General features: G+C 29.9%; 1 protein-coding gene across 1 annotated transcript in view; it reads right to left on the bottom strand.

The window, feature by feature from the left end:
- Positions 1 to 886: 886 nt before the first annotated feature.
- LOC129966246 (degenerin mec-4-like) overlaps positions 887 to 24,285 on the bottom strand; it is a 29,788-nt gene continuing 6,389 nt past the window's right edge. Inside the window, exons 5-14 of the mRNA XM_056080660.1 lie at positions 21,573 to 21,697; positions 21,340 to 21,455; positions 16,095 to 16,255; positions 11,020 to 11,118; positions 7,734 to 7,836; positions 7,169 to 7,229; positions 5,588 to 5,639; positions 3,530 to 3,552; positions 2,552 to 2,627; positions 887 to 1,039 (exon numbers count right to left, since the gene is read on the bottom strand). Coding sequence (XP_055936635.1) covers positions 887 to 1,039; positions 2,552 to 2,627; positions 3,530 to 3,552; positions 5,588 to 5,639; positions 7,169 to 7,229; positions 7,734 to 7,836; positions 11,020 to 11,118; positions 16,095 to 16,255; positions 21,340 to 21,455; positions 21,573 to 21,697 — 969 coding nt within the window. The remainder of the gene's footprint in view (positions 1,040 to 2,551; positions 2,628 to 3,529; positions 3,553 to 5,587; positions 5,640 to 7,168; positions 7,230 to 7,733; positions 7,837 to 11,019; positions 11,119 to 16,094; positions 16,256 to 21,339; positions 21,456 to 21,572; positions 21,698 to 24,285) is intronic.

The following is a 24,285-nucleotide window of genomic DNA, read 5'->3' as shown; positions in this document are numbered from 1 at the left end:
AATGCTTTGAATTTTTTGGGTAACACTTGAATGCAAATAGTATGGAATATACTTGTATATCAGCAAAGGCTGTTATGCTCTGAATATCATAAAATATCTGTTAGGTTAGTTTCAGCATTGTAATAAAAGGCAAACCGAAGTGCGCACACATACACAAACAAAAATTAATCAAACGCTTTTAAAAAGCGTACCTTGAGTGGAAAAAGCGAACTAATCTATCTAGAGGATTAATGATTAAAAAAACATTGATTTTTTTTGTATGCAATAATTTTTTTGGTACTGTGACCGCGTCTTCGCTTACGTTTGTCTGTTTTATATATATGTAAGAAAAGCACAACACATACATTTTTAAATCATACGGTTTCTATATCAGCCCGTTTAAAGGTTTTAATATCCCCAGCCCTAAATAAGTACAACTTTAAAGATTTCGTTTAAACAATATTTTTGCTTTATTTCATCGTATCTCTCACATATATAATAATTGGAGTTTCTATTCTAAAACTTGTCAGCATCGGGGTAGAAACTTTGAGTTTATAGTTTAGTACTCACTTTTTAAGAGATTAAATTTTTACTGAATTATTTAACAGAATTAAAAGAAGCCAACTTAGAGGTTCTTTTGTAACCATTATTTAATATTTAATTTCATAACACACACAGATTTCATGCTATTAATCTCTCCTCAAAATAAAGATGCATGCTTGGGATGTTGAATTGTATAAATTTGAAACAACAGATAGATATTCAATTTTATGTACATATATATTTTATTTTATGCAATTTGAGGCTTGAAATATTGCGATTGTACATATCTAAAAGAAAGAGTTTCAGAATTAGATGTTTTCTGAAGAACCAAATATCAGTAGTATTTGGCATATCAGCACTGGCTTCAGCATATCAGCACTGGCTTCTTCTGTTTCTTGTTCCTGCACGTGTAGGAGGCCAGGGATACCAGTGTCTCTAGGAAGTCAAAGAGAGACACCAGGGAGATTCCCAGCCACATGCCCATGTAGCCACCGATATAACTGAACATCTCGACATCCTGCAGCGAAATGGATAAACTAAGTCAAGAATGCAATCCAACAAACAAGATAATTTTTTAGTTTACATTCCATCATTGAAATCGACCTTTTATGATCGTTTGTAGCATCAAAAGTAGACAAAACGCCCAATAATAAACTCCATTATTAATTAATGAAAGAGAAATGAATGAGTATTGTAAACAGAGATAATTTTACCATCAAAGATTGTAATGTTAGGTTCCCTACTAAGTTCCTGAACAAAATAATAAAGGCGCCAATAATTTCATTACACAAAGAAAGCATTTAAAAATGACCATTTTTCTCCATAAGCTGTTCCTTACGAGTTTTAATCCGGGTCTTTGTTTTAAAGTTGTAAAGCAAGCTTTTTTGGTAGTCAAGTGGTTCGAAAAGATCCTTCTTGCGAAGGTATACAAAAACTATTTATTTCGCTTATATCAGCATAAAACTTCGTTTCAAAATCTCTTTTAAATTTTAATTTTATGCCACATTTCGGGATTAATATTGTAACTTAACATCAGAACAAATTATGTATTTTTCGTGTTTTATAAGTATTTAAGATATTAAGACGATTAAGACAAAATTAAGAAGCCGAAAGTATTAAAAATAGGATTATACTACGTTGTAACTTACTGTCTCTTTGGTGGTTCATTAGAACATGATCAGTAGAAAAGCATTTGAAACTTTTAATATCCCTTAAAGAATATTTGACAATAAAAGTTAAGTATCTCCATTCGAGGAAGATGAGATATTCGAACAAGTCCTTACTTGCGCAGAATGGGCGTAATACCTCGTGATTCTCTTCATGAAACATGTTTTAGATTATTTAATTAATAAACTTTTGGTCCATTCGGTCCATTTATAACATTTTGTTAATAAACTTACTAAATCGTATAGGGACCGGGAATTTAATGATTGCATATTCGTATGAATAACAGTAGAAAAATTAGTTACTTTTAAAATATATATAGGATGAAGCTTTACTGAATGTTCAAAATATCGTGTTCTCAACTGACTCTCCTTATAATGAAAACAGTGAGAAATTTACTTCCCTAATGAAAGTACATTTTTTTTTTTTTTTTTGATTTTGAGGTTTGAGAATTTTAAACATTTTATTATGTTTCAAATATTTTTGCATAGTTTTTTTTTAAAATAAAGAGTAAATGTTTATTTGTAAAAAAAGGTTTTTACAATTAATTTGTTTTCAGCTTTTTTTCTTCTTTTTACTGAATTTTACACGTTCTTCAGATAAAGGTTCTTCTTCTACAGGATTACTGACCAATGCTGATTTTTGCATATAAATTTTAACTTAAATTATCATTTTTATAGCATGTAAAACTAGCGACTAATGGTTTATGTAGATTGTCTAATGTGGGACTAATAGTTTATGATGGAATTGAAGTAATTTTTATAGATTGTTAGTTTGCAATGCAATTGCAAGGAAAGAGAAATGCGGCAAAGTTTCTCAGTTCATGAAAATGTGAAATGTTAAACAGCTCTTAAAATATTCTCACCTCAAATCTCGGTTGATGCAAAAACTTCTCAACCTCCAAGCGATTAAAAATGAAATTTAAAAATATATCTTTGTACCTGAAAAAGAAATAATGTGAAAAAGAAGTAAAGTGTAGTAAATAAGTCCAATAATAAAACAAAAAATATATGTATTTCAATTGAGTATTTATAAATTTAAATTTTCATTTAGAAGAAACTATTTTGAAAGAGTATTTAGTTTAAAGTTTACTGCTTTTTTTCATAGGGGTAGCTGATTATAATTATTTACAAATGGAAGAATTTCATACTCACGTGATATACATCAAATACATAGCTCCAACTTAATTGTGACATTTGTTGCTCGTAGAGAGAAGCTCAGAGTAAGACAATGATTTAGATGATATGCGCAGATACATTTATTATATGATCATGATAAAATGATAGTATATGATCATTTACTTTCCTTCCATTATTGTCCACTGAAGAATAGCGAAAGCTTTTATCATACGTAATATGTGTTTTTTAAAATGATAACGATTGTTAGTTGAAAAATATTTGTAAATTTCATCATGCCTGATGTAAAATTCATTAAAACGCTTTATAGAACAAGCCGAAGTTCCTATCTACCGAATTTAGAATCAATTAACTTTTTGGGTAGTAGCTGCTCCCTGAGTAAAGGTTTATTGAATTGTAATAAAATTTTTAATTAAAAATGAATTGGCATAGTTCATACGATATTGCACAAATGGTAAAATTATAATATAAAGTATTAACTTGTGTCAAACATTAAAATCTCACCAAATCACTAAATCAAGATTTTTCATCCTAAAGCACATTCTAAAGCTCATGTTTATTTGGTTTATTTTTCAGATATTAAAGAATATAAGGTTTAATAGCTACGCTTTTCATTTATTCACGGTTCAGAGCATTACATTAAAATTTTTCCAAACATATATTCTAATTTTTTTTAAAAATTAGAAATAATGTATTCAATTACTTACATGCAGTTCTCATCCCCATTACACTGCAAAAAAATTTTTAAAAATTAGAATCAATTAAAAAAATATCTATATAATATTTATCGAATGAAATATCTACTAACAGACTTAGTCGATTAATTCATTTTACATGCATTGAGCAACATATAAGAGAAAAAATTCAGAACATAATCATTCTATAAAACAGTTCCTATGTATTCGAACAGGAATCAATGGAATTTTGATTCAAATAATTTCACTCATCAATTAGGGAGCATTTCAAATTAAAATAAGAACTTATGAAATGATTCCAGATATATGATTAAAAATAATGATCAATTGAATTTCAAGAGAATACAGTCATAATTTGATAGCATCATGTATATTTCATCTTACAGAAGCAAAATAATTTAGAGCTTCGGATTGGATATTTTTAGGAACAGAACCCATACTTGAATAAAACCTATGAACAATCAATTCTAATAAACGATGGATATTAGAAATATACTACAGTTATTTAAAAACTGAACTTGATAGATCTATCTTTAAATGTCAATATCTTCTCAAGATTAATGCGATAAATAAGGACATGAGAAATTTTCTGGAATTAAAATACCATGATAAAATATGCAAAAGGTTTCAAAGAAATAGATTACATAATAAGAAATTTTTTTATTAAAATCCTATCCGAATTCTTTTTTTTAAATCACTTTTAAGGGGAAAAAACGCCTGCATTCGCGTCAGTTTCTAAAATAAAACTGCGTAAAAAATGGATTAATATATCGCAGTCAGACGATTTTTGAAAAAAAAAAACTGGAAAATAATATAAATTATTATAACAATTTAAAATGCACTGATGTTACAAATAATGATATGAGAAAATTTCTGGTATTTATTTTGATAAAATAAATCTGAATATTTTGATAAAATATGCAAAGAAGTTTCTGATAAATATATTTATTATATTAAAATCCTGCCAGAATTTTTTTTTTCTTTAATGGGAAAAAATCGTCTGCAGCTCGCGTCTGTTTCAATGATAAAACCTGATCAATAATCGAATAATATGAAAGAGTAATACAGATAATTTAAAATATACCACAGGTGATTTTTTTAAATCTTTATTAAAGAACGTCCAAGGACGCTTCGGTGTATTCTCTAACTATCCATTGACGTCATTGCTGGTGTAAATTCAGTCATCGTAATAATTCAGGACGATTCAGTCAAGGTAAGAACTTTGAAAAGCCATTTTTCAGTGATATGAATTCATACTGACATTCTGAATGGAATCGGGTGGAAATGGAATGGAAAAAAATTTGGAATCGGAATTTTGTCAAATTCTACATTTTAGAATCCACGAGCCGCAGAACCTCATTTTTGGAATAATGTTCTATTTGTTGGTGAACACAATAAGTTAAAAGCGCTTTTAATTAGAAGGATGAAATTTAGTTTGTGGTCTTTACATCAAATTCGTAATTTCCATCAAATTTTGAACGAAATTTGTTGTTTGAGTAAAAGCAGACATGATAAAAAAATAAATGGATAAAATTTAGTACACATTTAGCATCTAAAAGTGGATTCGTATCAGATTTTGAACTAAATCCATCGAGGGATGTTGCATGTCGTTTTTCGGTCCATGTTTGTCAGGCTGTATTTCCGCATGCATGCATTAATTAAAAAATGTAATGATTTAGATAGACGAAATTTGGCATGTGATCTTACGAATAAAAGCTGTGTCCAAATATCATGAGTGTCCAGTTTTGGTTTCAGTCGGTCAAAACGGATGTCAAAAATGTAAATTTAAATAAATGAAAATCGGTTTTATTTACTATATTACAAAGTATATAACCCTCATATACAGGATTCTAAAAATAAAAATTGAGACTCGTGATATTTACGATCTTTTCCAAAATCTACAATATTACCCATAGAAAAGGTGTCATGACATTTTCATTTGTGAGTATGCAATAAAGTTTCAGGTAGACGATTTCCGGCTTTTTTCCCAACTTTTTTTTACGAATGTCAATTTATGGTGCAAAGGATATAAGGAATTATTAAAAATTAAACAAAATACTTTGAACTTACCTTTACAGTTTGATCATATGCGAGTTCTTGATATAAAGTATAGGACACCTCTCTGAAAGGATTAAACATTATTATTTTTGCCTTAGTAATATTTGCATAAGTAAATACGAAATACTAAGTGCAATCTACAGATATAAGATTTAACTTAATTCATAATTAAATGTCAAAATAAGAGGATATCATAATATGAGAACAAAATAAAATAAATCTTATATAATGCATTTCATAATTCTGGTTATTTTATACTAGTCGCATCTGGTGACCAGCTGGCTCACCGAGAATACTGGCTAAATTCAATTTTATTTAATTCGTTTAAATATAACTTTATGTCGGTCATTCCTCCTAAGGATCATGTTAGGCCATGACACATTAAAGCCATGTTATTTTAATTATTTTGCATGTGTTCTGTTTGTTGTATATACGAATCTTTCTAATGTAGATCAGTCCTGCGATATCACAGCGCTATTAAAAACACAAATTTGCGGTTCACCTATCTTCTAACTTTCGCGGTACTCTAATTTCACTTTCTTATATTTGTCTTGTAAGCAGTACAGATATTAAAAAGAATTCTTCTTGTCTGATTTTTAAGAACAGAAAAAATCTATGCGATTGAATATTTGTGTTTCAATGAAAATGGTTTCAATTTCAGGCCAATAATAATGTAATAATTAGGCTAAAGGGTACATTAAAAAAATTCCCAAAATTCAACAAGAAATTCTCACGATCATTAAATTGATATTATTAAAAAGTCAATTATTTACATTTTGAAATAGAGTAAAACTCACTTTACTGCAATAATAATTATGGAATTTATTGCTGGAAAAACGGCAAAATTCAGTTTTATTTTTAATAAAGTAAAAGTAAAATTTCAAAAAAGATCTCCAAGTTATATATTACTTTCCTCCAAACATATATGTGCCAAATTTGTTAGCATTAGACCAAGCGATCTGGCCTGCAGAACGCACACACACATTCATCTTTATTATTAGCAGAGATAGAGATTATTAGAGATACAGAGTTGCTTGGATTTGGCGTGTTACATTTCATGGAGGGTTTAAAGTGTTTTCTGCTTGTTTTCTATCTTAGTTTTATTTTTAAAGCTTTTTTTTTTTTTTCGTTTTTCTAATCACACGTTCGCATGAATTTATTTTTGAAGTGCTTATAAACAAAAATTATTTTAATTTTTGAATTAAAACCGCTTAGTTTAATAAACTATTTTATAAAGCAGTATAGTCTAGAGCTAGAAAATAGCATTTATATTATCGTAAAAATAGAATTGGTTGAAAATAGCAACAGGATATTTTATTATAAACTAAGGTACCAAATGTTTCATATGTTTTATCTTGTTTCTTGCGTCGCTCTTCTGTAATAACTTCTTTTTTAATTTTAAATTATAATTTATTTCATACATGAATTTGCCTAGCATTCTTTAAACTTTTAGTCTTCGAAATATGCATATTCGGAAGGGAGAATTATATTTTTATATAGAATATTCATATTGAGAAGAATTTTTTGTACTTCCTGCAGGAACTAACTAGGCTGTCAGTCTTTCAATATTGAAAAATAATGAGTCACACTTACCGGCATGCATCGTTACACTGTAGCGAACATTTCTTAACAAGATCGTCAGAGGGATATTTTTCTGGAAGATGGAGATATATCGAATGAATGCAAATCTTTAATCTTAAATAATAATAATAAAAAAAAAATAATAATTTATTATCTCAGAAAACGAATTTGAAAAAATGATTAGAACTCATTGATGATAAAGATACCCCAGATAGCGTCCGTAATTTTTCGAGCTGAACCGTTTCCAATAACATATTCTGGGAACATGCTGACAAAAAAAACATATTAAAAAAGGAGCGTAAATTTAATATATTATTCGTGCATCAAAATTTTAGATCTGCGTCAGATTTGGTAACAATTCCAACAAAGGGAAGAAACCCTTTTTCCAGTAAATGCATTTCATATTTTTGATACCAAATACCAGATCAATATTTATTTCTGTTAGCGTCTACTATAAAAATTAAAATTTCTTACCGAACTAACCAAATGTACTTTAGATCAAAATGTGAATAATAAAACAAAATATTTTTTTAAAATAAAGATTTTGATATTTTTATAGGATGATGGAGGGACTTACCGTCATCGTCACAGATTATGTAATTTTCCGGATAGGAGATGCTTTGAGCTACGCACCCGTCCGTTTCTAACATGTTCTCCATTTTACATTGTTCTGTGCATGCCTGTTAATAAAAGGACACTAAGGTGAAACTCACTTTCCTTAATTATCGCTTTCCTTAATAATAAAACACAGAATACTTTAAGATCTTCAAGCCTTTCACTGTTTATTAATGAATATTTTTGAGAACAATAAAGCGATAAAATAATATACTGTTAGAGATGGACTTCTTATATTTTCGCAAATCCTGGAAATTTCAAAAAATATGCAAAAAAAAAAAAAAAAAAAAAAAAAAATCCAAGCTTCAAAAAGGGCTGGCCTTAAGAAATTCATTCCAGAACAAACAATTATAATCACGAAAGACTTGATATTTCATGAAACGCAAAAACATTAGAGTTTTTGGAAGTTTTACAATTAAATTCGCTCAATTAACATAGAAGTAGCTTTCTTGCTTAGTGCTTGCTTTCTAGTAGTTGGGAATGTAGTTGAAAGGAGGAATACATACGCAAATTTATACGGGGCATAAAGGGGTCCGATGTCAGGGTTTCGCAAAAATTTGAATGGACTGCCGTTAAATGTAATATTAATAATGCATGAGAGAACGACGCATTTTGATTATACTGAAAAGAAAAACCGTTTATGCATTTTTTTTCTATAACTCAAAGGAGCACCATGCAGAGATGACTTGATTGAATAGGAAGTGTTTTCTCTATAATCGTTTTCTCTGTTTGAAAATATTTGCAAGATTGTATCGGTGGACTGGCAAAACGCAAGTCTTATAAGAATATCTAGAATAACAATTATGTTAGAGGCAGTACTGTATCAGATCAGTCTATTGTATACCAAAGAGCTTTAGTAGCCTTTGCGTGGTAACATGGCGGCTTCTAAAAAATTGTCTTTATAGTATATTCATCGAATCCCAATATTTTCTGTAAAAATTATCATCTCGTCGACGAAATCCGCTACCTTTTGCAAAAGAATGCAATGAGATTATTTTTTCATGGTTAAATGTACGTTAGTAATCCATGTCATCGATTCTTATTTATTAATTTTTCATCAGAGAAACTAGCAACTATGCATCTAAAAGGTCTGTAGACCAAGAAAAGGGATGGCTTCCGTTTCTACAGAAGTTTCAACAAGACTTATTGCAGCATGGACAAAAAGAAAAGAAAAGTACCCATTGCGTATGTGGTGTCATTATGAATGAAGCTCTTACCGATAGATTCGGCTAGATGATCCTCCTGGTCTGGCCTGTTGATCGCCAAATGTTTGCACATGTTCTTTTAACATTAACAAAAATTAAATTTGATTTTGTAATTTAAATGACATTCTTGCATTTTCCCCTATGCTACATCATGTGCCAAAGTGCTTCTCTCATTTCTTCGCAAATGTTGCTTTCTACGATTTTTTTATTACCTTTTTCGATAACTTCGGGGCAATAAGATTACTAAGTCACATGCTACATTATATAAGTACAGTGCGAACAGATAAAAACTCAGTCTTTTTTTTTCATTTTCTTCTGTGACTTTATATACAATAATAAATACAACTGCGAATTTGTTTTATTGCTTTGTTAAGCAGTTAGCTCCATTGTAAAAAATACAGTTTTACACATAGCTCTGATAGATGCTGAATGGATGCCGAATCAAACCCCCGGTTTTAGCACCATTTGGTAAATTTGACGGTAAAATCGAAGATTCCAAAAACTACAAGCATTTTGGCGATATCTCTATTCTTTGAACATCTTTGTCTTGTCAAGGAAGTTATAAAATGCGAAGAGACAGACCCGAAGACCGTCAATACTGAGTTGGCAAATCGAATTTAGTTTAAATCAATAGTCATTAGAGAACATCAGACGATTTAAATGTCGTGACCATTTGTCTCTTGCGAAAGATGGGACCATTTGCGGAGTTTGTCTCTTGCGAGTTACCTCTGAGTACTTTGTAGCTGTTACGGTTGTTCTGAACTGATTTTCTCTTTGTATGTTGTTTATTCTGAGTGCTGTTCTTTGGTACGCATTGGTGTATATTTTGATTCCTGTGTTTCCTGTTTATGTTTAGAATAAGGCATTTTATTAATGTCCTGTTAGACATTCTATTGCACAACTCAAGCACTCGGAAAATTTCTGTAGCAACATCGATATTAAAAGGAAGCTCGCCCTTTGTTATCAGATTGCCTCTTAAATTCATTTTGATACGGTCTATACTAATTTAGTGCACGTATTTTTGATTTCTTCATCGGGGAACTAGATCTTAATAACATTCGCTTTATCAAGCGTTCTTTGGTTGTGCAGTCTATATTTTCTAAAGTTCTCTTCAAGATGTTTCTCAGGTATTCGAAAGCTACTTAATCCGTGAATGTTCATAGATTAATGAAGGAATTTAGTTTTATTTTCAAGCATGAAAGTTTTGGCCAATTTTGAATTATGACATGGGTGTAATATTGAAATTTTCCCTCAAATGATCCATTGAACTCATATTTAGAACTTCTATTTTTTCGGATTTGGACTCCACTGTCAAGTTGAGTGTCCGAAACAAAGAAAATTTACCATGATGTTTATGTGTACCCCAAAAAAGAACTCCCAAGAACCATTCCAGTAATGAAAGGCCCGATTTGAAAGGTCGACAAATAAGGAAGGAAAGTAGTTTGAAAGAAGCAATTCTCATTAGAAGGTATTCTTTGTAATTTTTAATTGATTTTAAAAATTTTGCTTTTTTTCGTACATACCAGGTACGTTGCTTAATAATACTTTGATTAAAATCTTTCAAAATGAGAATTTGTGGAAAAATATTTATAGGCTATTTTCTAAAACTATTTGTGGTTAATATTTGCAATTAAGCTATAATAAGTAGAGACAGTTCCCGCCTATGGGATAAAATTATTACTATTTTGGGATACTAGTGAATTATACAATTTAATTCTGAAATCTTTAGTACATCATTAAGGGAAAAGAAGGACTTGATATCACTGTTCAGTGTGAAATAAAGTGGTACATCACATTACTTTTCTCTTACGACTGCTCTTTTTTCATAAACTGATTCCAGTGCAATCAGAAAAGATAATTACGAAGTTCTTTGTGCCTGTTACCGTTTTTCTGGGTTTAGCCAATAATTATATCTAAGTCCAATAAAACATGAATTTATTTTCAGTATCTCCGATTTATATCTTAATATTTTGTTATTGAATCAATCGAAAATTATTATGAATATACTATACCTGGTTTCAGAGTGACCAAGTAGGTACTCACTTTTCTTGTGAGGGGACCATAACCGCCATTTTTCTTCCATAGCTTCAGGTAATCAGTGCAGTTTGTCTGATAAGGTGCGGGAAGACGCTCCGTTACTCTCTAAAAAAAAGTCAGAATTATAAAAGCATTGTTTTATCCAAGAATTTATATTATGTTTAAACTGCGAAATATCTATAGGAGATGGAAAGATAAAGTAATGAAAATAATAGTTATCCGAAGTTAATTCTTTCTTGTACAGGTATTACCTTCTTAGTCTGACCTTGACGAGTTTTGAAAGGAGAGATTTTATATCAGAAATAATACAAAGAGCAGTGAACGATCTCTAAAGATATTGGACCTTAATTAGAATAAAAATACTGCAAATATCTATTTTCTATTAATATGCAAATACTACTATGCTACTTTCTGCAAATATCTCTTTTCTTTGGAGCTCTCATTTTTCCTAAATTGCTGTTTTCACAGTCTTTGAGATTAAATCTCTTCTTAAAGTAACTGCTAATATTTACCACAAAAGGCGTTTAAATCGGATTCATGTGATATCACGTGGTAGTTTTTGTTATAGGTACTCATTGCTTTCTTTACAGATAATAATTTCGGTTGATAAAAATGCAGATTAATTCCTAAATTTTTGATATTTATATAAATAGTACCTCGGCTAATCGACCCATTGTCTCACAAATAATACTTAAAAAAATTATTTATGTGAAAGATAGGTAACTTTGTAAAAAAAAAAAAGCAATTTTTGTAAAAATATGAATTTTCTTATTTAATGTTTCTAGTGTTTTAACAGCTTTCTTTATAAAATCGCTTGAATTTTGCTTTCAAGTTCTTTTTTGGGAAATTACACTGACTTTTAGACTTACATTTATATACGGTTTTCAATATATATATTATATTTCTAAAAACTAATTTCTCTTATTCTAATGTATGGTAGTATTTTATTATAAAAAAGAAATCTCATAAATTAAAATCTAATATATATTTTTTGTTCAAAATTGGGATAATAATTTCACAATATGTTTTGCAGCTTCTGAAATATAGAATAAATTATCTATTCATTTAGAAATATTCGATGATTGCTTTAATGTTTAACAATGCGAAAAAATTTAAAACGTTTTACGTTTTAACCAATTTAAAACGTTACGTTTTTAAACAATCAAACCTCAATCAATAGTTAAAAAGTGTATAGAAAGAAAATTAATATTTTTAGTTCAGGAACTAGGTATATATTTCTTTAGCTATTTATAAAATTTTAAGCAAATCATTTGATAAACCTCTAAACTAGAAGATTTTGCTTTATATCTCTTCTCAGGCATAAGACACCTTTTTTCCAATTAAAAAAAACATTTATTCTTTAACTGATATACTTCGGTTTCATGCATGTTTATTCAATTTTTTTCATTCAAAAATTTAAAAATATAATTATTTTAAATGGGTTTTGAAATCATTCATCCCTAATGTTGTCACATACATTATTTTTTTTTATTGTTTAAAAAAATAGGAGAAAAAATGAAATAATTTTAACTGTATGTTAAATAAACTTTCAGTATTTTGGAGTCAATATTTTATTACTGTTCAAAAAAATTCATTGAACCAAAATTCAATTTCTAAACTTTTAAAAATGTCTCAAAATTTCAGTCATACTCCATTATAAGATACAAAATTCGTTTGGTGAAAAACTTAATAACTTTTATTCTTCGTCAATTTAAAATAAATTAATTTCAACAAATAAAATTATAGTTATGATGATTAAAAATGAAACTTTCTAATGCATATGTTTACTACATCATTTATTTGTCATTTTATTAATTTGAAGAAAAAAAGAATGATTGAAAAGTAATAGCATACATTTTTTGTGCTAAAACAAATAAAGCAAATATCAGAAGGTTTCAAATATTGTATTGGGATTTTCAAAATTGTAGTTCAGGAGATAACTTATTTCTATAAAGCTCAAATGGAATATTGAGTTAAATATATTTGTTTGATAATTTACGTTGAATAAAAATATCTCATACATCTATAACAAGAATAATTTCATTGATAATTATATATTTCTGCACACAATTGTATTTAATCATAAAATCATTACGTTTTTTTTTAAATCTGCTGCCATTTAAGCAAAATTTATGCAAAAACAAAAAGATGTTTAAAGGAATGGTTAGATTGCAATTATGAAAATAATTATCATTTTCCCGTTCTTTTATTAAATAAATTGTTGTGCCTTAGCACAAAAATGATCAAGAAAAACGGTATCTGATTTAGTTGTTTTATAATGCGCTTTAGCAGCTGAATAAATTAAAGTTACGGCTACAGCTATACATGGTTGTTTACTCTGTTACTACCCATTTAACTTCAAAAATAAGCATCCGTTTGTTAATGTTTTGTAATTTATGCATCAATAATGCTAGAGATTTTGTAATGAATAATATTTTTCAAAACAAAATTTGCAAAATATATTTTGAAAGAGATTTTTCTGAACATAATTGGAGAGAAATTTTAACATAGTGTCTTAATTACACTGCATTAATAAGGCTATTAAGGTACGGGGTTTCTTTTTAACAGTTTGATTCATGTTAATTACAAAAACGACGTCACTACCTTTGTTAAAAGTTATCTGTGTTCAAGTATTTAATTTTACCTTAAAAACCGACTCATAGACTATGCAATAAAGATATTTTTATTAATTGTAAAATAAGTTTTGAAATTAACAGTGTTTTCCGTTGTTGAATATTTCCAAAATCCGTTACAAATTCAGTACAAATCTAAATCCATAAAAGTAATTAAAATTAAGGGGAATCTTGTGTTTTTTTCTTTTGATGCTTTCTTACTGTATACTTATAACTTAAAAAAAATCCCTGCTGATACAATATTTATGCAACTCATAATTAATTGAAAAGCACGTATTTTAACCTGTAAATATATTACAGATTCAATTATCATGCTTTTAAATTAATTATATCGTTAATGATAATAAAAGTAATAATAACAAAACCAGAGGGAGTGATCGTCCCAAAGCATTCTCGCATCTCTCTAACAAAGGTTTTATTTCAGTGAACGCCATGCCTTGCATGGCATTAATGTACAACAGTTACGAAATACGAATCTTAGCCGTAAATTTAGCGTTTTAACTGAATCTATCGCGTGATCCTTCGCGACTTTTGTGGCAATTAATCTCTGGCATGCGGTTAATAGTACCAAAAATCTAATTTGCGTTTTAGATAGTCTTTTTACAACTGATTGAAAAACAAAATTTTCAAACAAAGCGGCTCTTGCTGGGACAAAATTACATAACAAATTCGATATAGAGTCATTCTATTTTCGAATTTCTCTTTACGTGTATCTGAAATTACAGACCAACAGACGGTCAACCACTTGATGTCTACATTATTGATGTTTACTCTGTGTACTGAATTTTATTTATCTCGATGTCTCCATTTTAGTTATTTTGTTAACTTATATTGGAAGAGCTAGACAGACAAACTTCTTTTGAACAGATTTTATGCAAAATTTGATAGAAATCAGCACGACCGTATACCAGATGTCAACCGTCTAACTTAATGAGCTTTTGGTTTATTTCTGTCACAAACAGACGGGCATTTTCCAAAAATGCGTTTTTCGAACTCTGGAAGGTCTAAAACGCGAAGATTTATCAAAATCTCGATTTCGAATTTTTTTACAATTACTGTACTTTCTCTCTACTACGTACACAAGAAAGTAAAAATGATTATAATAAATATTGTTGCGAATTTGTAATACTGTTACTCTGGGCAGTCACTTTCATGTTAAGAAAAAGAGTTTAAAAAATAATTTTAATGGATGGCGGGTCATTGTCCATTGGGATTGGAAATTTGGCGAAAAACGAAAGTTTCTGGAATTTTGGTCGTGCATTCATTGGAAGCGAAATTACAATATTTTTTTTGGAACTTCTTTGCAATGTCACTGAAACTATACAAAGCAGAGAGACAGAATTGTTGTCAGTGGAGTTGACTTCCATTAATTAGTTGAGAGTGTTTTTTCTAAGTGTTTTGTGCTTGTACGGTTTATTACTGATTTGTTACTTGTGTGCCGCTGTTTATTGTAAATGCTGTTTCGCGTGGGCTTTGCTTGTGAATTCTTACTTTCGTGTAAAATAAGGCGCTTTTATCCGGTATTCTGTTGAACTTTCCACCATATAGCCATCGAATGATTTTTGAACTTTCTGTAAGAATATTCTTTGGCTGTAAAATACCTCAAAATCAATATTAAAGGAAAATATAGAGGTAAATAAGAAAATTAAAAATAATGAATACGAATAAAATTCATTGAGAGCAAAGATCATATCTTTCAGATTTAATATTTTCTGAAACAAATGGATGGAGTTTTATAGAACTATAGAACTAATTAGAGTTTTTTAAATGTTTTTATGAGAGCGGACTTTTCTAGAATTAAAGCCTTCGGAAATTATCTCTACGAAAATGTTTCGCAAATTCTTTTATAAAAGTATGTCCTCCCTCTCTTCGCATAAAATTGTGGACCCTTGGAAAGGCCGTAAATGCCACAATTCCTCAAATTTTTATTTTCACACATGAAATTTGAGTGTCTTCTAATGTAGTAAAGAAAACTTGTACTAGGGTATTAAACGAATACCATGTGCGAACAATAGTTACGAAAGATCGATCATTGGTTGGAATATAGCTTTTTAATTCCCTCTATCGTTCGATTTTGAGGATAAATTACTGACATACATCACTGATATACGTTTAATATAGAAGTGCCAGAAAACTGAAGATGTATTTCGGACACTTTTGCGAAACATACTAAATTTCATCATTTTAGCTCAAAGCGGTTTTGAATTATCATGTTCACAGACAGACAGAAATTTATTTATTTATTTATTTATTTTTTTTGGAATCAAGGCGGTGTGTAACGTAGAGATACGTCAAAATCCCGAATACAAATTTTTGGATGATTAATACTTTTTCTTTGAGTACTTGGAATACAAGGAAGTAAAAAGGCTTCCAAATATTTAACAGAACATATCTACAAACTGATGTCACTTATTACAGAAATATAAAAATTATTGTACGTTTACTGACCTGGTTGATAAAGATGTTGTAAGTTTTCCCTACTTCCATGGCAAGGCCTTCTTTGAAGGGATTCACCAAGCTATGGGCTTCGTGCATTAAAATGTGTACAAGGACGATGTCAAAGTACAATAGATATTGTTCGGGTTGTGGTTTTAAATAGAGAGAAATTCCTACGAGATGATGAGAAAATATCCATTTATTGTCACTGGAAGGAATTCACAGAATAAAAATATTTATTAATAACAATAAGAATTTATATGAGTGTTGAGGGCCACACTATTTGATCTAGAGGCATTAAATTTGTTAAATTTAATTTTAACGATAAGAATTCTGCACCCAGGGGGAATTTTTTTCCTAGTTTTCAGAAAGTATTATTAAGCAAAAATTATTTCAAATTAAAAAGTTAATTAAGTTTAAAATATTATATTTCTAATGATATCAATTCAGTTGTTGTGCAATGTTTTTTTAAATTTGGAATTTTTAAAAAATATTCATTTATTTAGTTTTTAATGAAACTTTATACTGTTGAAATAAAATAAAAATCGCTTTCTTTGTTCATCAAATGATTTCTCGTAAGATATTATTCTATTGGTGAAAGGTAAAGATGAAAGATTCTTGTTCTTTTTGGGCATGCGAAATAAAAAAGGGAAATTACAGGTCGCGAAAAACAATGTGGATTTAGAAACCAGATTATCCTGATAGTTACATTTTTTAATGGCATTGTAATGTCACAGGTTTTAATTTTATTTGGAAGGTTCCTTCGCACAAAAAACAGAAAAGATATAAGGCTATTAAAATAACATTGCTTTAATATCTCTTCACAATCTGTTGTCTAAAAATGCTTTACTAAACGAATCGCAATAGTCAAATTTAATTGAAATTAAACGTAAGAAATATTTTCAGTAAAGCATCTGGTCGACAAAGAGCCTAGTATTTAATATGAAATTAATAAGACAGTTCTGGAACTTAAAAAAAAAAAAGTTTTTTTTTTGTTTTGACTTGTTTCAGAAGTATTTCTTAATTTGAAATACAATTCACACAAAGTAAAAAAAAAATTAATAAAAACGATTTTGAAAAATTTATTTTTATCAAATGTATTGAACCCGCTGTCATCTAAAAAGTAGAATGAGTGAATTAAAAGAATGAAAAGCAGAATAGAAGGATTCCTCATTCCCACAAAAAATCGTGTACCTTGAGCAAGGCAGTGAACACCATAAGTACTCAGATATTTATTTTCAAAGAAAGAAATGTGCTTTATAATATATTAAAGCAAACCAATATTTGTGCATAATTAATCTCATACAATAGATAAGGAATAACACGAAAAAAAAAATTGTGTTATCTTCTGCGAGTTTTTTGACAATTAATCTCCGGCTACAGCACGTTAGGAAACCGAAAATGTATTTTGATCGCCTTTTACCACCCTCATATTTAACCACTTATTATGTTACAGGACCGTCAATCCCAATTAGAATAGTAATTAATTAATATTTCGGAGCATATTCAGTTAATGCTTGGAGCTCCTGCTCTAGAATATAGCAACATATATTTTACTGTAGTAAAAATGTGAAACTTCTAGGTTATTAACGGCAACTTTAATAATCTAATCTAAAAGATTGTTTGGTCGTAATACTTTCTTGATTTAGTATTTGATATAATAATACAAGTAGGTGACTTACTATTAATTGCTGTTAAATTCAAAATTCAGATAAGCTCAAGTAAATAATTTACATAGAATAAGGTACAGGTGCACTCAACGAAAGGTTGAAGCAAATGAAACAAAAATCAGATTTATTGAAAATATTTCTGATTATTTTTATCTATTTATTATTTTTTTGTTGTATTTATCAGTTTACTTCATATTTTTTGTGAAAATATTTTTCTTTTCATGTAGTTCTTTATAATTTGCATTTATACCCATGCCGCTTTAGAAGCTGTTGTATTAAATGTTTGATCAAATATTCACCAATCAGTTTTTGAGTTTTGATCGTTGATGATATGGCAATGATGCTTAATAGAAAGAAGCTTTAATTCTAGATACAATAAATTAAATATATATATATATATACTAGCCGCCTTTGGCGACCAGCCGGTTCGCCAATCTTAGTGTTCGTTAAAATTTTAATAATTAAATATTTTATGCAATTCCAACTTCTTCAGCAAAATATTTTATTCTTCAGCAAAATATTTTAAAACTTCAAATTTTGATAGTCATATAATTCACTCATAATATTATAAAGGCCTTCAGTCATAACGTGATATGTATCTCTCTAATTTTCTGTTACCCCTCGTAGAATTTATGCTTTAAATTAAAGTGTAAAGGATTAATCTGCAATTAATATAATAATATTTTTTTACTGAAACAAAGCATTTTTTTTTAATAATATGATTACTGATAATAGTCACTGAGCGTTTAAACTTTATGGGCACTAAAGAATATCTTTCTTAATTTATGTAATATCTCAAGAATTTGTCAACAAAATTTTCTCAGATTCATCATGAACGGATCGATTCATTAACAATGTTTCATTTTAAATGCATCAAACACTCAGAAAATAAAATGAATCGTTTAAAATAATCTGTCGAAAACAGGTTTAAAAAAACTACTTAAAAAACGATGTACTTAAAACTATAAGCATATATAAAAATATATATATAACTAACATAAATACAATTTAATTACAAAAGCATGCAACTAACCTAAAAATAATTTAAATCATTGAAAACAGGTTAAAAAAAACTACTTAAAAAACGACGTACTTAAAACTATAAGCATATATAAAAAATATATATATAACTAACATAAATACAATTTAATTACAAAAGCATGCAACTAACCTAAAAATAATTTAAATCATTGTAAACAGGTTAAAAAAAACTACTTAAAAAACGATGTACTTAAAACTATAAGCATATACAAAAAATATATAACTAACATAAATACAATTTACTTATAAAAGCATACAACTAACCTAAAAGTAATTTAAATCGTCCGTTGATAAGGGTTGCCATGCCAACGATCAGAACACAGTGCGCATGCGTGAATTTTCTTCTCCTTTTACGTAACGCAAATGCGTGAATTTTTCTACGCCAGTTGGGGTAACGCTATGAAGATTAGACATTTTTAATTTCCTTTATTCTGTGCTATTTTAATTCAAAAGTACTTCAGAATGAATCTGAAACATGGATTAATTAACAATGTTTAATTTTAAATGCATAAAACATTAAGAAAATAAACAGAATCGTTTGAAATAATCCGCCGAAAAATCTTAACCCTAGTCTCATTACTGTTGGGAGAAAAAAAGAACTAAAGCCTAAATCATTTGGCGTTGGGGAAAATTGAAGATTTTTTTGGCGGAAAAGTTGGCGGTGTGGAAAATGGAAGATTTTTTTGGCGGGAAAGTTAGTTTTTAATTAATAATTGACTACCCCTAACATTTAGGGGGATGAAAAATAGATGTTGGCCGATTCTCATAGATACCGGATAAGCACAAAAAATTTCATCAAAATCGGTCAAGCCGTTTCGGAGGAGTATGGCAACGAAAACTGTGACACGAGAATTTTATATATTATATATATATATATATATATATATAATATTTTGTCAGATTTAGAAGAAAATGCTTATTGGAAAGCTTTTCAAAAAGTATTATTTTGAAGCCAGCACAATAAAATATATGATAATTCAATAATAGACTGACAAGTAAAATAAGATTTTATTCATTGAGCACAAAATAAAAATAAACATGAAAAAGGCATATAATATGAGGTTTTAAAAATTAAAAAGCCAAAAATATAAAATAAAACCAAGGTAAACCGTAAAAGAAATTTAAACAATTTTAAAAGACTATTTAAAGATGATATCTGCTTTCGCATATTAACTGATACTAAGAAATAAGAGCAAAAGTGAAAATGTTTGGAGAAAAAGTTAATTTAACATTAGCAAAAGTCCGTATGAGACAAAGGTAATTAAGAACTAAAATAGGCTTAATATTTCTACTAGAAAAAAGTAATTGTCAAAACTTTTAATTAAATTAAATTTTAAAATTCGATTTAAATTAGAAAAATAATTACTCATAAAGGAAATATATGGCACTGAAAAGCTAAGATTTTGAATTTTATGACGGTGTAAAACTAACTTTTTTGTATCCTGAAATAATTGGGAAAAATAAAATAATTTTATCCTTATTGCATTCTCTTCAGGAGAGTGTAAAATTATTTTATACTACAATTTACCCTTCTAGATGCTAAGGAAAATTCTTTAGAAATTCCGTTTGACTCATCAAGAGATGTGGAATTGTATTAGATTCAAATAAAGAAATGGCCATTCAATTATATTTACAGAGTGTCTCTAAATTTATGGGACAAAGTGTAAGAGTAAATAATATACTTATAAAGAAGGATTTTTAAAAAAATAGTAATATGAGGTTAGGAATGAAAAGTGCAGGCGGAACAAATAAGAGTAAGTAGAGACTGGCAAGGCGAAAAAGTTTAGTGCCTACTGTCTTCAATTAGCTTTGATGAGGATCTTAATGTAAAACTTTCAGTCGGTGCTGCAAGGGTTCATGAAACACCTGGAATCTTCAAAAAAGAACGTCTATCAATTGCTAGCCGTTAAAATTCCTTTATCGATGTTGGTGATGGCACATGTATGCATTTATTGTAATAATATGTAAGTAAAAAGCTTTCTTGTCATTTACTCAGCATTTTTGTTTTGTTTTCTTCGAAAACATTTTTTATTTCCAACCCTACACTGCTATATAAAAAATGGTTCATTATATGCATTTTACTTACCCTTAAATTTTGGTGCATGATTTCAGGCACACATTGTATATAGAATTAATTGAAAAATTTTGAAACCTTGTGAATTAGCTTATCATCAAAGCTTATCATTATGGCTATAAGGTGACGAAACAAATTTTTAATAGAGCATGATAGTCTTGAATTGGCCTTTACCAATTTAATTATCTTATAATTCCTTGAAAAAAACACGCTATTTTATATACCAAATACATTTTATAATTAAATATTGACATATGGCTATATTTGAGCTGCTTAAGGGTATTAGAGATTGAGTATTGTTAAGGTTTCGAACTCTCATGAATTTTTCTCATGTTTGATCCGGCTTTTGCAATTCAATTAGAATTCGCTTACAATTTTAAACGAATCATAGGATAGGATTTTATTTGCGATTATATAAAGAAAACTTTGCCGAGTGGAGCTTGGTCTCCAATGAACTTTAGGTGATACTTACTTCCGCTGAGCGGCATTTTTCGTGCTTCCTTTTGCGGCAATCCCCAAAGCGATTCCACAGTGAAGCAGTTGTGCGGGAGGCCCTTGCTGTCCACCCACGAAACTTCCACGTGATTCCTGCAAAAAAATGCCTTTCAATGCCTTAGCAAAGAAACATGTTGTCATGAAAGTCATTATCAAATAAATATACATTAAAAGAAGGAAAAATGTGCGGAATCTCATTAGTGCACTAACTTGCAAGGTTGTTGAACGCGTGTTTTGACCGTGCATTCAGCCATAAAATCTTCCAACCGCTCCCCCAAATTCTGCACATATTCCCGTGAGCGGTTCCTTCTCTCATATGCAAGGAATAGAGGAATCTACAAAGGAAAAGGTAACAAGAATTTTATTGTTCTATCAGTTTTGTAAATGAATGAGTCAAATTCGTTTACAAAATTTAGCAAATGGACTAAAATGAATGAGCCTAATTCTCAGCCCTCGAGTTACAACAAAAATCTTCTGGATCCATTGATTCTAGCAGCAAATTCTCTAAATTGAAATCCTTTATTAAAATTCCTTATCATAATCTATCTAAATTAAGATTCATTTAATAAATGCATAGTTTTTTAAAATCTCATTCTCTCTTTCTTTTATATATATATATATATATATACAGGGTGTTTCATAAATGATGGGAGTAATTTTAAGGGGTGATAATACACATCAAGACGAGTAATAGTAAATAGGAAACCAAGTGTTCCAAACGTCTTCCAAAGGAGATAGGCGCCATCAAAGTTTAGGGCCCTAAATTTCAAATGATGACAAAAAACCGAAAAATGGATCGATTCATTTGCGGTTTTCGCTAAAATCATTCTTTAAATTAGTATTTTCTTTAAAAAAAATTTTTAAAGACAAAGTTAAAAAAATGCCGATAGAGGGCTCTCTAGACTTTGGAGTATCGAACAACTACTTTTTACCAGTATTTTTTTTTTATTTTGTTAAATGTTTACTAAAGCTTTAACTTAAATTTTGAGCGCAAAACTGAAAACATCGGAAGCGGTTAAGTGGCGCAAATTTAACCGCGTTCAGGGAGTTAAATTTTAAACGCTTGTATCTAATGAGGAAAATAATAAATAATGAAGCAAACTTTAATAGGCGATAGTAAAACACTAAAACAAACAACATTCATCAAAGAAATCATAGTCGTAATTTTAACCCGAAGGTGATAGAGGGCGCTGAAAGAGATTTCGTTTTAAGAGACAAAGAAGAAAACAAAGGACATTTACGTTATTAAAAAAGTTTAATTATAAATGATTACACTAACTGTTCGAAACACTGACCATTAGAGGCGATGCATGCGGTACAGCGGCGACGAAGGGATTCACGAACCCTCTGAAACACGCCAGGAGTATCGCGCACCTCCCCTGCAGCTTGCGAAAGTCTGCGACGAGTTTTCTGCAGATTCGATAGGAGTCTCATACATAAGACTCTTCAGGTGCCCCCACAAAAAGAAATCCAGGCAGGAAAGATCGAGCGATCGCGCTGGCCAAGGGACAGGACCACCTTGCCCAATCCATTAATTTGGAAAGGTTGCGTTTAGATAATTTCGCACCTCTGGCGCATAATGAGCTGGTGCTCCATCCTGCTGGAATCACATTACTCGCCGGATACGAGGGGAAACATCTGTCATCATTTCTGGACGCAACTGTTGCAGAAAGCTAAGATATTTTTTTCCATCCAGGCGTTCTGGCAGAAGATAAGGTCCAAGTAGATGGTCACCAATTATTCCTGCCCAAACATTTATGGAAAATCGTCGCTGATATGCATGCGTAGAAGATGCATGTGGATTTACATCTGCCCATTGGTGGGAATTGTGGGTGTTAAATGTACCCTCACGTGTAAATGTACATTCATCTGTAAAAAGCACAGTTGCACCAAAATTAGGGTGTTCTTCTGCAGATACCAGCGAGCAAAATCCATTCGACGAGGAAAATCCTTTTGAGTCAGTTCCTGGACTCGTTGGACATGAAAAGGATGCATACTTTCATCCTTTAGTACTCACCATGTCGTGGAGGGTAATACTTCAATTTGACTAGCCACTGCTCGCGTGTTTGTATTTGGATGATTAGCCACCATATCGAGAATTTTTTCTTCCATAGCAACCGTTCTGTTAGACTTCGCACAGCCTGCATTTGAACGTGCACCAAAAAAGGATCCTGTCTCACATAACTGTCTGTGCAAGCGCACAAACATTTTATCATTGGGCAACCGCCTGTTGGGAAATTTTTCTCCGTACAATCGTCGCGCCTCTGCACAATTCCCATTTGCAGTTCCATAGATGAAGTGCATATAACCCTTTTCTTGATTAGTGAAGCGCAACATCATTCGTTACGTTTATACCGTGATTTACACTTGCACACTCGGGTCTGTGGCTTTTATCTTAATAACAATTTGCATATGCGTTCTTCTTCTTCCCCATATCACAATTTCATGTTCTTCTTCCAGAAACTTGCAGCTATAACGCTTGCATGGATAAAATTTGAAGATGTTCTAACACGTTTGCGTTTGAATTCAAATCATGCAATTTCTAATGAAAGTTGATTGTTTTGGTGTTTTACTATCACCTATTAAAGTTTGCTTCATCATTTATTATTTTGCTCATTAGATACAAGCGTTTAATGAGCAAAATAATTAATGAGCAAAATTTGCGCCACTTAACCGCTCCCGATGGATTCAATTTTGCGCTCAAAATTTAAGCTTTAGTAAACTTTAACAAAATAAAAAAATACTGGTAAAAAGTAGTTGTTCGGTACTCCAAAGTCTAGAGAGCCCTCTATCAGCATTTTTTAAAATTTGTCTTTTAAAAAAATTTTTAAGAAAATACTAATTTAAAGAATGATTTTAGCGAAAACCGCAAATGAATCGATCCATTTTTCGTTTTTTTATCATCATTTGAAATTTAGAGCCC

Source organism: Argiope bruennichi, chromosome 4, assembly GCF_947563725.1.
Source record: "Argiope bruennichi chromosome 4, qqArgBrue1.1, whole genome shotgun sequence".
NCBI classification, from domain to species: domain Eukaryota; kingdom Metazoa; phylum Arthropoda; class Arachnida; order Araneae; family Araneidae; genus Argiope; species Argiope bruennichi.
This window is presented reverse-complemented; position numbering and strand designations above follow the sequence as displayed.